General features: G+C 33.0%; 1 protein-coding gene across 49 annotated transcripts in view; it reads left to right on the top strand.

Annotated features, from left to right (window-relative positions):
* The window catches only part of RIMS1 (regulating synaptic membrane exocytosis 1), a 469,154-nt gene that overhangs the window by 370,778 nt on the left and 85,066 nt on the right, over nucleotides 1-13,310 (top strand). For 42 of the 49 annotated variants that reach the window (XM_079146461.1, XM_079146485.1, XM_079146449.1 and 39 more), the window contains one exon: nucleotides 1,412-1,578. The exons of the other annotated variants lie outside the window; for them this stretch is intronic. In XM_079146461.1, the coding sequence (XP_079002587.1) occupies nucleotides 1,412-1,578 (167 nt within the window). The remainder of the gene's footprint in view (nucleotides 1-1,411; nucleotides 1,579-13,310) is intronic. 49 annotated transcript variants of the gene reach the window in all.

The raw sequence follows: 13,310 nt of genomic DNA, 5'->3' as shown, positions 1-13,310 counted from the left end.
ATATGAGATGTGAAGAATTAAAACATAAGTGTTTTAGGACTAAAATATTCTTGTATGAGGAATTATGAAGAAAATATGAATCCTTTCTCCAATATTATTTTAAGAATGTTATTATTTTGTACTTCATGTATATATGTATATATATATATAGAGAGAGAGAGAGATCCAGGTTTTAACATGAGCTTAGGTAGTATATTTTAGCAAGACAGTTGAGATTTCTTCAAACTCCTGATGTGGAATATCAGATGATAGATGACTTTTTCTGAGGATTTAATGTACATTGATATTTTCACAGTATTATTGCTTATAAATCTAAAATCAAATTTCTTAGCAGGAAACTTAATACCCAAGTGTTCAGTTATGTTTTCTTTTAATTTATATAAGAATTTATAGTGGGCTGGAACTGAGGCTCAGTGGCAGAGCACTTGCCTGGCACATGTGAGGCTCTGAGTTTGATCCTCAGCACCACATAAAAATAAATAAAGTTCCATCGACAACTAAAAAAAGAATTTAAAAAAAAGTTATAGTATCTTACCTTCTAGTACCTAATAAAACAAATATATTACATATTTTAAATTATTTGTAATTGTATTACCTTATAACTATAATGCATATATAATAATAAGCTATTTATTGTGTGGTTCATTGCAATAAGAATAAAGTAGAAAGAAGAATAGTTTTGCATGTTTTAATCTCTTGCCTGATGATTCCTAAAATCTTAGAAAATACATAAAGACAAATTTAAATATCAGATATGTGTATGTTTAAATACTAATAAGAATCACATTTTACTTTTAATAGTTAATAATTTAAATCCAAAAATACCATAATAGAAAGGTAAAGTTCAGTCATTGCCTCTGTTGCTTTACTCAGTTTTGTCACGTCCCCTCAGCCTTAATATCAGTGTGCGTGTGTGTGTGTGAAGAGATACATTTGTTTGAAGAAATTTGAAAGGGAGAGTATAATGTCTTAAAAGGAAAGTGCACAGGTAAATTGAGTAGTTTTAGAAAAAATGAACAAGTATAGGCAGATGGAAGCACTCTGTCCCATGAGTAGAGTGGAAAATGAACCCAAGAGATAGTAATGAAATCAAAAACTAGAAACTAATGTTCAAGAAAAAAGTGAATAATACAATTTTAGATTTTAAGCATGTACAAATAATTCATTGAATTGACCATCCAAGCATTTAAATTTTGTGTTCAGTTTTCGTAAGCCATTTATCATTGAAATGATAATAGATTTTTAGGTTGGAAATCATGTTAATGTTTGGATTATTTTAGATTTCACACCTGCTTGTACAAAGGCACACTTTTATTCCATGTGGGTTAAGTAGTCCTTTACCTCACCGTCTGTGTCTCTTTTTTCCATGGTCTCATGATGGAGCTCACCCTTTCTTGTTTTTGATCTTTAGTATAACATACATAAAGATCAGTACAGAAGCTGTGATAACGTCTCTGCCAAATCATCAGATAGTGATGTCAGTGATGTGTCCGCCATTTCCCGAACCAGCAGTGCCTCACGCCTCAGCAGCACAAGCTTTATGTCAGAGCAATCTGAGCGCCCCAGAGGTAGAATCAGGTGAGTTGGCAATGCTATTCATCAACTGGATCTTTAAACATGGTATAAAATGTGACTAGCTTCCAGAATATTCTTTCTTGAGTACAGTTTAGCTCAAATAGCCAGAACATCTCATTAAAGTAACTGGGTGGGTAGAACATTTACTAAGTTTTGTGTAGTATGTCTAACAAAAAGTTAGATACTGTCTATTATCAGATATAGTTACTATAGTCATGACTTTAGAGGTTCCTCAGTCACATTTGCAGGAGTTTCTTTTAATATGGTGGAATCCACAGAGTATCCTTACATCCAATGTCAGGAAACTCTTTCTGTAAAGGGCCAGATGGTAAATACATCAAGGTTTGCAAGACAGTAGCAGTCATACCTATCAACTGTGTCATTGTAGTATGATCATACAAATAAATGGGCATGGCTGTCTTCCTTCCTATCTAACTATCTGCAAATACAGAGAGCAAGATATATTTTCCCTGTTGGTTGCAGTGTGCCCACCTCTACTTCGGTACCATAATGTTTGGTCTCCTTTCAGGGGTAGACTGGATCTGATAACAAAGTACACATTCCTAATTTCCGTTATGTGAATTGTAAGACAACTCTTTAAATCACCCATGGTGCTCTTGTGTTCTTACAAGGCAGATACCCTACTGAAAGGGAACAGACCGCAGACCTTCAGATAATGTCTAAAGTAAAGTGGACTGATTGAGGACAAAGCATATTTTATATTTATTTGTTCTTAAATAGTTTTTAGAAATATAAGTTTCATAGAAGGAGTTTTAGGATTGATGAGAGTCCCAAATATAGATGTTAAAAATAGGAACAAATACCATTTTAATACTTTGAAAATCTGGTATTATTGCACATTTTGATGCACAATTAAAATACATTCCTAAGACTCCTTCTTCCTGGATTTCCCTACATGTATGTCGTCCCTTGAAACAAATTGAAAGTAGCCATCTTCCATTAGCAGTTTCATAGCCTTATAAAAATCTACCTAAGAAGTTTCAACTGAGTTTTTAGGACCAAACAAAAAATAGAAACTAGGCAGATTAACAATGAGGGACTATGATTTTACAAAAAAGAGAAAAGGAGGAAACTACATGATAGTGCTATTGCTTTATGGGGAAAATGACAACTTAAAAAATCAACCTCTGTGTCATGACAAGAAGCACAAGGTAGAGGACCTTTCACTTCTTTGATTTGCAAGATTTTTCTTATTTGGTGAAAGTTTTGGAGAGAAAGGTAGACCTAAAAAGGGGTACAAATGAATTTTTTTTTTGATAAGCCCATTTTCTTTAAGCATGTTCCTGTTTCCTTCTTTCTTTTCCTTTTCTGTATCTTAAAATCCACAAGAAGTGACAGTTTGTTCTATATAAGTGGGTTATATATATTTTGACCCTAAAAGTGTTAGCTAAACAAGTTTCTTTTGAAAGGAGATAGTTTTCTTGTAACCCCATACTTTGTCATTGATTCTCCATGTATGTTCACATTTGATCTTTTTACTTCTTAAGAATAATGAGGATGAATAGAGGGAAATTGAGATACAGGAAGGGATGAGTCTCAGACACTCAGAGACTAGTTATCCTTTCATGTGCATTCTTCTCCCTACATATGCTACATATGCCCATAGGAGCAAAAGCGCAAATGCAGGTCACACACACACACACACACACACACACACACACACACACACACACACACACACACACACAGACAGTTCACACAGCTGTTTTCCTTCCAGCATCAACATTGTAGCAAAATACTGAGAGTTAATGGTTTTGGAATGGGGAAAAGAGACAGAACAAAGTGATGTCAGTATAAAAACACCAAAATTCTATGTCTCAGTGCTCCTGCTTTCCTAACACCTTAAAGAATGAATGTTTTTAATGTATTATTTCTTTATTTTTTAGTAGCTAACATCTGCATAGGTTTTATAATTTTGTATATGCAAGTTCATGGTTAAAATGAACAAAGTTGAATGTATTTATTTGTCATAATAAGAAACAGTAAACTTTTGAGTTCTCATCCTGTGTAAGAACTTTATTTTATAAAACTACATTAAGGTATAATATTTGGGACACATACTAAACCAGGCTATAGTTTACTTTAGGATTTAAAACTCTTTTTAAGCTTTCTTTTTTGTTTTGTATTTCTTTGTTATTTGCGTACTGGGGATTGAACTCAGGAGCACTCAACCTCTGAGCCACATCCCCAGTCTTATTTTGTATTTTATTTAGGGACAGGGTCTCACTGAGTTGCTTATTACCACTCTTTTGCTGAGGCTGGCTTTTAAATCGTGATCCTCCAGCCTCAGCCTCCTGAGATGTTTAGGATTACAGTTGTGTGCCACTCTGTCTGGCTAATTTTAAGCTTTTTATTGGTACATCATAATTATACATAATAGTAGGGCACATTATGACATGCATAAAACATGATTTGCTCCATTTAATTCCCCAGGACTTCCCTTCTTCTTCCCTTCCTCCTTCCCCTAACCCCTTCTTACTCTACTTATCTCCCATCTGTTTTCATGAGATCCTTCCCCCACCCACAGTTTTTATTTAGTTTCCACATTATGCGAGAAAATATGACCCTGACTTTCTGAATTTGGCTTATTTCATTTAGCATGATGTTCTCCCGTTCTATTCATTTTCCTGCAAATGACATAATTTCATTCTTCTTTATGGCTGAGTAAAATTCCATTGTGTATGTACCACATTTTTTTTCATCCATTCATCTATTGATGGGCACCTGGGCTGGTTCCATAACTTGGCTATTATAAAATGTGCTGCTATAAATATGGGTATTCATGTGTTGACTTTTTGTTCTTTTGAGTACTATAGCTGGGTCATATGATGGTTTCATACCTTGTCTTTTGAGCAACCTACATACTGATTTCTATAGTGTTTGTATAATTAAAAGTCCCACCAACAGCATGTAAATGCTACTTTTTCCTGTATCCTCACCAATGTTTACTATTGTATTCTTGATCATTGCCATTGTAACTCTCATGAGAAGAAATCTCAATGTAGTTTTGATTTGCATTTTCCTGATTATTAATGATGTTGAACATTTTTTCATATATTTGTTGACCTTTTGTATTTCTGATTTTGAGAAATGTTCATTTGCCCATTCATCAGTTGGTTTATTAGTTTTTGTTGTTGTTGTATTAAGTTTTTTGAGTTCTTTACATATTGTAGGTATTAATCCTGTGTTGGAAGAGTGGTTAGCAGATTCCCTTTCGGTACGCGCTCTCTGGATGTGCTTCATTGTTTCCTTTGTTGTGCAAAAGTTTTTAATTTGATGTTATCCCATTTATGAAATCTTGGTATTATTTTCTGAGCTTTAGGAGTCCTATTGAGGAAATCATCACCTATACCTATATGTTGGAGTGTTGAGCCTGTGTTTTTTTCTAGCAGTTGCAAAGTTTATGATCTAATTCCTAGATCTTTGATACCCTTTGAATTGACTTTCGTGCAGCGTGAGAAATAGGGATTTTTTTTTTTTTTTTAATTTGGATTGATTGTACACACATGGGGTACAACTTTCGTTTCTCTGGTTGTACATGAAGTAGAGTCACACCACTTGCATAATCATACACGTACATAGGGTAATGATGTTTGTCTCATTCTATTATTTTTCCTTCCCCCCACCCCCTTCCCACCCCTCATTTTCCTTTATACAATTCATCCTTCCTCCATCTTTCCTTGCCCCCATCCTATTCTTCCACATATGAATATCCAGTTTCCCAAAACCATTGGTAAAATACTGTCTTTAATGTATGAAAAAAATATTTTTAGGGACTGGTTTCTTGTCTTATATATGTCACACATGACATAAGTATTTTATTATCCATTGCTTTAGATGAACTGTAATTAGGAAGACAAGTATTTGGAATATGTTATAGCATTCCTTAAAGCTGATGTTTAATGCTCTAAAAGTTAATCTAGTACCCGGTTCTCATAACTTATGGTAAAAAGAAACCATATGACATGGCCTCATCCTTATCCTATAATACCAAGGTATGTAGTCGCTCAAAATACCAGTATTATGTAAATAGTGCTTACTACATTTTCCTCCTAATAATTCAGCCTACACATTGTTGTTTTTAAGGTTTTGTGTTTGGTATTTTGGTTATTACAGCAAACATCTTGTCCACTCAGGAACATTTTGTTTGAATTGAATAAGGGCATCTCTTTTCTCCAGAAGCACCCATCCATGGTGAACTGCTTGATTTGAAGTAGTTCAGTGTTTTTCCCTCTTGATTGAATAGTTCATTTAGAATGGTACAAAGCACATCCTAGGTTTTCAGTTTAAGTTTACAGAGAAAGATGTAGTATGAAAATACAAAAAACTATAATGTTTGCATAGAGTAAATAACCATTAAATTAAAAGTTAAACAGAATGAATCAAACAACATTACCAACGGATTCTCAGCCGAGTTCTACAAGACCTTCAAAGAACTCATTCCAATACTTCTCAAAGTATTCCAGGAAATAGAAAAGGAGGGTACCCTACCAAACTTATTCTATGAAGCTAATATCACCCTCATACCCAAACCAGGAAAGACACATCAAGGAAAGAAAATTTTAGACCAGTATCCTTGATGAATATAGATGCAAAGATCCTTAACAAAATATTGGCAAACCGTATCCAAAAACATATTAAGAAAATCGTGCACCATGATCAAGTGGGGTTCATCCCTGGAATGCAAGGATGGTTTAACATCCGTAAATCAATAAACATAATCCATCATGTCAATAGACTTAAGGATAAGAATCATATGGTTCTATCAATTGATGCAGAAAAAGCATTCGACAAAATACAACACCCCTTCATACTCAAAACACTAGAAAAAATAGGGATAGTAGGAACATACCTGAACATTGTAAAGGCTATTTATGCTAAGCCCATGGCCAACATCATTCTTAATGGAGAAAAACTGAAACCATTCCCTTTAAGAACGAGAACAAGACAGGGATGTCCTCTTTCACCACTTCTATTCAACATTGTCCTCGAAACTCTAGCCAGAGCAATTAGGCAGACTAAAGAAATTAAAGGGAAATGAATAGGAAAAGAGGAACTTAAGCTGTCACTATTTGCTGATGACATGATTCTATATTTAGAGGATCCAAAAAACTCCTCCAGAAAACTTCTAGACCTCATCAATGAATTCAGCAAAAGAGCAGGTTATAAAATCAACACGCATAAATCTAAAGCATTTTTATATGCAAGCGACGAAACAGCTGAAAGGGAAATGAGGAAAACAACTCCATTTGCAATAGCCTCAAAAAAATAAAATACTTGGGAATCATTCTAACCAAAGAGGTAAAAGATCCACAGTGAAAACTACAAAACATTGAAGAAATAAATTGAGGAGGACCTTAGAAGATGGAAAGATCTCCCATGTTCTTGGATAGGCAGAATTAATATTGTCAAAATGGCCATACTACCAAAAGTGCTATACAGATTCAATGCAATTCCAATTAAAATCCCAATGATGTACCTTATAGAAATAGAGCAAGCAATCATGAAATTCATCTGAAAGAATAAGAAACCCAGGATAGCTAAAGCAGTCCTTAGCAGGAAGAATGAAACAGGTGGTATCTCAATACCAGAACTTCAACTATACTACAAAGCAATAGTAACAAAAACGGCATGGTATTGGCACCAAAATAGACAGGTAGATCAGTGGTACAGAATAGAGGACACAGACACAAACCCAAATAAATACAATTTTCTCATACTAGACAAAGGGGCCAAAAATACGCAATGGAGAAAAGATAGCCTGTTTAACAAATGGTGCTGGGAAAACTGGAAATCCATGTGCAACAGAATGAAACTAAACCCCTATCTCTCACCCTGCACAAAACTCAACTCACAATGGATCAAGGACCTTGAAATCAGACTAGAGACCCTGCATCTTATAGAAGAAAAAGTAGGTCCAAATCTTCAACTTGTTGGCTTAGGATCAGACTACCTTAACAGGACTCCCATAGCACAGGAAATAAAAGCAAGATTCAATCACTGGGATAGATTCAAACTAAATAGCTTTCTCTCAGCAAAGGAAACTATCAGCCATGTGAAGAGAGAGCCTACAGAGTGGGAGAATATCTTTGCCACTCATACTTCAGATAGAGCACTAATTTCCAGAATATATAAAGAACTCAAAAAACTCTACACAAAGAATACAAATAACCCAGTCAACATATGGGCTAAGGATATGAACAGACGCTTCACAGAAGAAGAGCTACAAACAACCAACAAACATGAAAAAATGTTCAACATCTTTAGTAATAAGAGAAATGCAAATCAAACTACCCTAAGATTCCATCTCACCCCAATTAGAATGGCAATTATCAGGAACACAAGCAACAATATTTGTTGGTGAGGATGTGGGGAAAAAGGTACACTCATACATTGCTGGTGGGGCTGCAAATTAGTACAGCCACTCTGGAAAGCAGTGTGGAGATTCCTTAGAAAACTTGGAATGGAACCACCATTTGACCCAGCTATCCCACTCCTTGGTCTATACCCAAATGCCAAATGACTTAAAATCAGCATACTACGGAGACAGCCACACCAATGTTCATAGCTACTCAATTCACAATAGCCAGATTGTGGAACCAACCTAGATGTCCTTCAATTGATGAATGGATAAAGAAAGTGTGGCATATATATACAATGGAATATTACTCAGCCATAAAGAATAATAAAATTATGGCATTTGCAGGCAAATGGATGAAATTGGAGAATATCATGCTAAGTGAGATAAGCCAATCTCAAAAAACCAAAGGACGAATGATCTTGCTAATAAGTGGATGATGACACATAATGGGGGGTGGGGAGGGGCAAGAATGGAGGAAGGAAAGACTGTGTAGAGGGAAAAGAGGGGTGGGAGGGGTGGGGGGGAAGGAAAAAATAATAGAATGAATCAAACATCATTACCCTATGTAAATGTATGATTAGGCAAATGCTGTTACTCCATATACAAATAGAAACAACATGTATCCCATTTGTTTACAATAAAAATTAAAAAATAAAACAACATTACCTTATGTAAATTTATGATTACATGAATGGTATGCCTTTACTCCATGTACAGAGAAACAACATGTATCCCATTTGTTTACAATAAAAAAAATTACAAGTTATTCTTTAAAGTTGTTGGGATGGATTAAAAATGATTGAATAAACTTAAGAATGATCTCATAATATATATTCAACACTTGGTGCTTCAGAATAATAAGCATCAATAAAGATTTGGCGTTCTTAGTTTTTTTTTTTACAGATTTGTTCTTCATATACCTCACAATTCAAATTCAATTTTGGCTCAAATAAATATTTCTCAAAGACTATTTTTGCATTCAAGTATAAAATATGCACTGTGTATGTTAGTAGATATGGCATAATTGATAATAAAATGCATATATAATAGAAACCAGAAATAATTATATTGTATTTTTGAATGTTTATTTTTATATCTAAAGAAGATATTTTTACAAAAGAAGATATTCATCCTCAAAATGAGCTTTTCATGGCATAGTTCTGATTGTTTTTCATCTTCATCATTTATCTCTTTCATTCAAGGCAGACAAATTTCAGGTGTTTAATACAAAATCATGACTTAAAAGCAAATGTGGGCACCTAAACTTACTGTCAGACATTGTTATTATTTTAGAAGCCTTATCCAAAACCAACAATTTTTCAGTAGCATTTAAGTTTGTAATACATGTTCTCCATGCTTTAACAAATTAGCTTATATTCATAAGTGGATGTCAGTAAACAAACTCACAGAGCAAGTCTTATGCAAATAGTTTTGTTTTCTCTTATCCTTTGGAAGGAATATTATCAAAGCAATTATTTTTATTTTCTACACTTATAATTTGAAAGACATGAAAGAAATAGGAGAAGGTATCTTCCATGGACAAATTATAACCTTACAACTATAAATTTACTAAAATTTGGCATCTGATGTCAGTAGGTATAATAATCAGTAAACATACTAGCAGAACTGTTTTATTTTGAGGGCAGATTTTAAACCAGTATAGGTTACAATTTTTTTAATTTTAAATGTTGATAGAGGTCTAATGCATAGGTTAATATTTTCTGAAAAATGTTAATTATGTTTGAAAATCATATTAAAAATGTATGAAAATGATTTCTTACACCCCTTATTTCACTGTAATTCTTTAACTCAGTAAAGAAATACAAAATAACCTTTAAAAATAATCTTTAGGTGTTTTATTATTGCATATAGAATAAACTGAACTGTAGAATCTTTTGATGTTGGGCCTCATACATGCTAGTCAAGCACTCTGCCACTGAGCTAAACCCAAGCCCCTTTTTTAAAAAAGTCATTTTGAGATAGGGTCTCCCTAAGTTGTTTAGAGTGGCCTTGAACTTGTGATCCTTCTGTTTCAACCTCCTGAATAACTGAGATTACAGGTGTACACTACTTTTAATAGCTCAGAATGAATAAATGAAATTTTATGTGCTAATTAGTTTACCTACTAACATTAGATGCACTCCAGAGTGATCAGGAGGGATTACTTTATTTTACTTTAACTATCCAGAATTAATTTTGCATGCATGCCTGTTGTACTATGAAAAACAAAGTTTACAAAGATCTACAAAGTACTGGAAAGGAGAATATAATATCATGGAAATTAGATGACAAAGAGTACATGAATCTGAACACAGTGAAAATATTGCATATTGAATATCTGAGAAAAAATATATTTTAGTCATCTTCTGGTGTCTTCCTTCTCATCAGCTTTTTAATTTTAATAGTTTAAGGTTGCTAAGTCATTGCCACATTAATTTCCTATGAAGATTAAAGATGGAACGAACGTCACATGTAACCTCTAAGAAGACTATCTTTATGGTAAATAGAGTAATCACTTTACCCTGCTTATTGCTATACCATACACTAAATCAACTATTGTGACATACCTAAATTATCATACCATATTCATAACAAGATAGTGCTTGAACTATGAATAGAAGCAACAGAATGATCTTGATAGTAGTTAGTTACAGAATGCTTGGAACAGGTGAGTAACTGCTGGTTAAGTTCTTCCTTGCTAACATTTAAGACTATTTTGAAGTGAGGCAGAACTGGTACGGTTTGAAACAGCTCTATCCACTTTGTTTTTAACTTTGTACTCTGTCAGTTTCTTATAGATTAGCTAACATGTTTATAGAAAAGTCAGTGACTTACTATACAATACCTACTGAAAATGGACAGGTACATAAAGTTTTCAAAATTTAAAACAAACCAGAAATATCTTATGAAGATGGTGTTATATGTGGAAATAATAGATCTTAGTGACTCTCTGCTTTGGGGGGGTTGCTATAAATTGTTCGTGGGATTTTAAAAATACAGTATTTTTAGAAATCTGCTTCCCTGTAGCTTTATTTCCTTTGTGAAAATTGAATTAGATTTTTTTGGTAACAATTTGAGGTTCCCATAAGCCAGTCATCCTGCTATAGGATAGCTAATAGGGCATTGAGCATCCTTAATGTAGCTGGTTTGTATTATAAGTATAATACATCAAAGAGAAAAGAGGCAAATAGTGGCTCTTAAGGAAGTCTTTATGTGATTTGAAAGTTTATTTATGTATTGGAGAATAGATTGCTAATTATAGACTAGCAGTATTTTATCAGTTGATAAGTCATCATTTTAGGGATCCTATCATGAACTTAGGTCATCCACATTAAATACTTCCTTCTTAGGCACATAGTCATATCCCTGCAACTATTAACCTATTATTCACAATGGCTAGACTATTCTTTCACTCTGAACCAGTGCTTTACAAATTTCACCTGTTTCATTTGTCACTTTCATAATTTTTGCAGTAATTTATATGTATTTAAAATACTATAATTTATTAAATTTATTTCATGTGTAGTATTATGACAAGTGATTTACATGCAGTAGCATAATTGTTAAAGAGTACTGTCATATAATTAATCTCATTTTACAAATAAAAATAAAATTGAAGTAATCTCTTAATTCTCATGGCCAGTAAGCAATAGAGCCAGAATTGACAGCCTGCCAGCCCAATCTAAAAAAACTTTCTTCCATTTAACCTTTTGGGGCAATTTATAGTGTAATATTTAAGATACACATAAGGTATAAATAAAAGTAAATGTTCATGGACCTAATGCCACCCCTAAAATGTCAAGTATTACCATTATGACTATATCCCTATTACTTCCTCCACCCAGTCCTACCTCCATATGTCAGGAGAAATCTGCCAGTTCTGTTCTTTGTTAAATCTTCACAAAATCTAAGTCTGTATCTGGCCTTCATTCATGGATCTAGCATCTATTTTAATACCAATAATGCGTTAACCATAATTAACAGGGTTTATTGGTAAACTCATAATGGGTACCACAGTAGGTAGGGCAAGTCTCTTCATCTCATTCTCACTCTAATTCAGGTCTGTTTTTGTACTTTGTTCTTACATAAATTTTATAATAAGTACATTAAGTTCTATGATAATTTTATAATAAGTACAATAATTACATGAAGTACATTAAGTTCTACCAATAAATCCTTGGTCTGAACTATATTAAATATATAAATTGAGTTGAGGGAATTGGAATCTTTAGAAGATTGAGTTCTTCCATTGTATATTTCTTTATTAGGTTTTACTTTCTTTAATGTCTTTTCACTGAAGTTTTAAAATGTTCTCTAAAAAATTTATACATGAGTAACTGTTGTGATAGTTTTCCATACCATGTATTTTTGATGCTGTCACGAAGTGTCTTTTTTTCATATTTTCTGCATACTGTTCTTTTATAGGAATAAAATTATTTTTCTATATTTTCTAATATTATTATTTGTCTTTTTTCTTGAAATATTGCTCTGTCTCTCACCAATTTTGATTTGTAACATGTTCATTTTTGTGTAATTCTACGTATATTTAAATTGCATCACATTGTATTTCCTTTTTCATTAATTATCTAGAAGTAAGTATGAATTTCTGAAGGTGTGGAGTATTTTTTATAGATTTTTGTTACTTATCTCTAACTTGGTTGCCTTACTGGCATTGTAATCAGTGTTTTGTCTGGCACTGATTATTTGAAGTCTTTGAAGTTTGATTTATGACCTTTGATCATTTTTGCAAATATTATGGAAGTGCTTGAGAAGAATGCATATCTCTAATTGTTAAACGTATGGTTATTTATGTTTTCAATACATGAACCTCATTTACGTTGTTCTAAATTTCTGTTGCTTTACTAATGTTATGCCTATTTCATCTGATATTTACTCACAATGCTCAGTTAAAATCTGTTCAACTATGATTGAGAATTTGTTAACTTCTTTTTTATTCTATTTTTCTTTATGTAAGATTATATAATCAGGTTCAAGTTCAGAACTCTTATCTTCCACCAAATTTTAACTCTTTTATCATCACCTAATATATCTCTTTATCCCTAAGAGTTTTTTTCTTTACATCTGTTTGTCTTCCAGAGACAGAAGCTTTTAAAAAGTGTTCAGTCTAATCGTACATATCAATCTTTTATATCAACCTTCCTGTGACTAATGTGTCGATTTTGTGTCTTGAAAACAACATTTGGTTGGATTTAATCTTTTTCTTCTAACTTCACAAGCTCTAATATGTACTGTTCTGGCTTATATTAATTTTTGTTTATATTGATTTTCCAATGGATTTGGAATTATTTCTGCAACCTTATTTTTGGCTTTCAATTTTTCTTATTATTCTAGT

The sequence above is a fragment of the Sciurus vulgaris genome (assembly GCF_902686455.1).
Source record: "Sciurus vulgaris genome assembly, chromosome: 7".
In the NCBI taxonomy this organism is placed as follows: domain Eukaryota; kingdom Metazoa; phylum Chordata; class Mammalia; order Rodentia; family Sciuridae; genus Sciurus; species Sciurus vulgaris.
The sequence above is the reverse complement of the archived record's forward strand: the minus strand, read 5'-3'. Positions and strand labels throughout refer to the sequence as shown.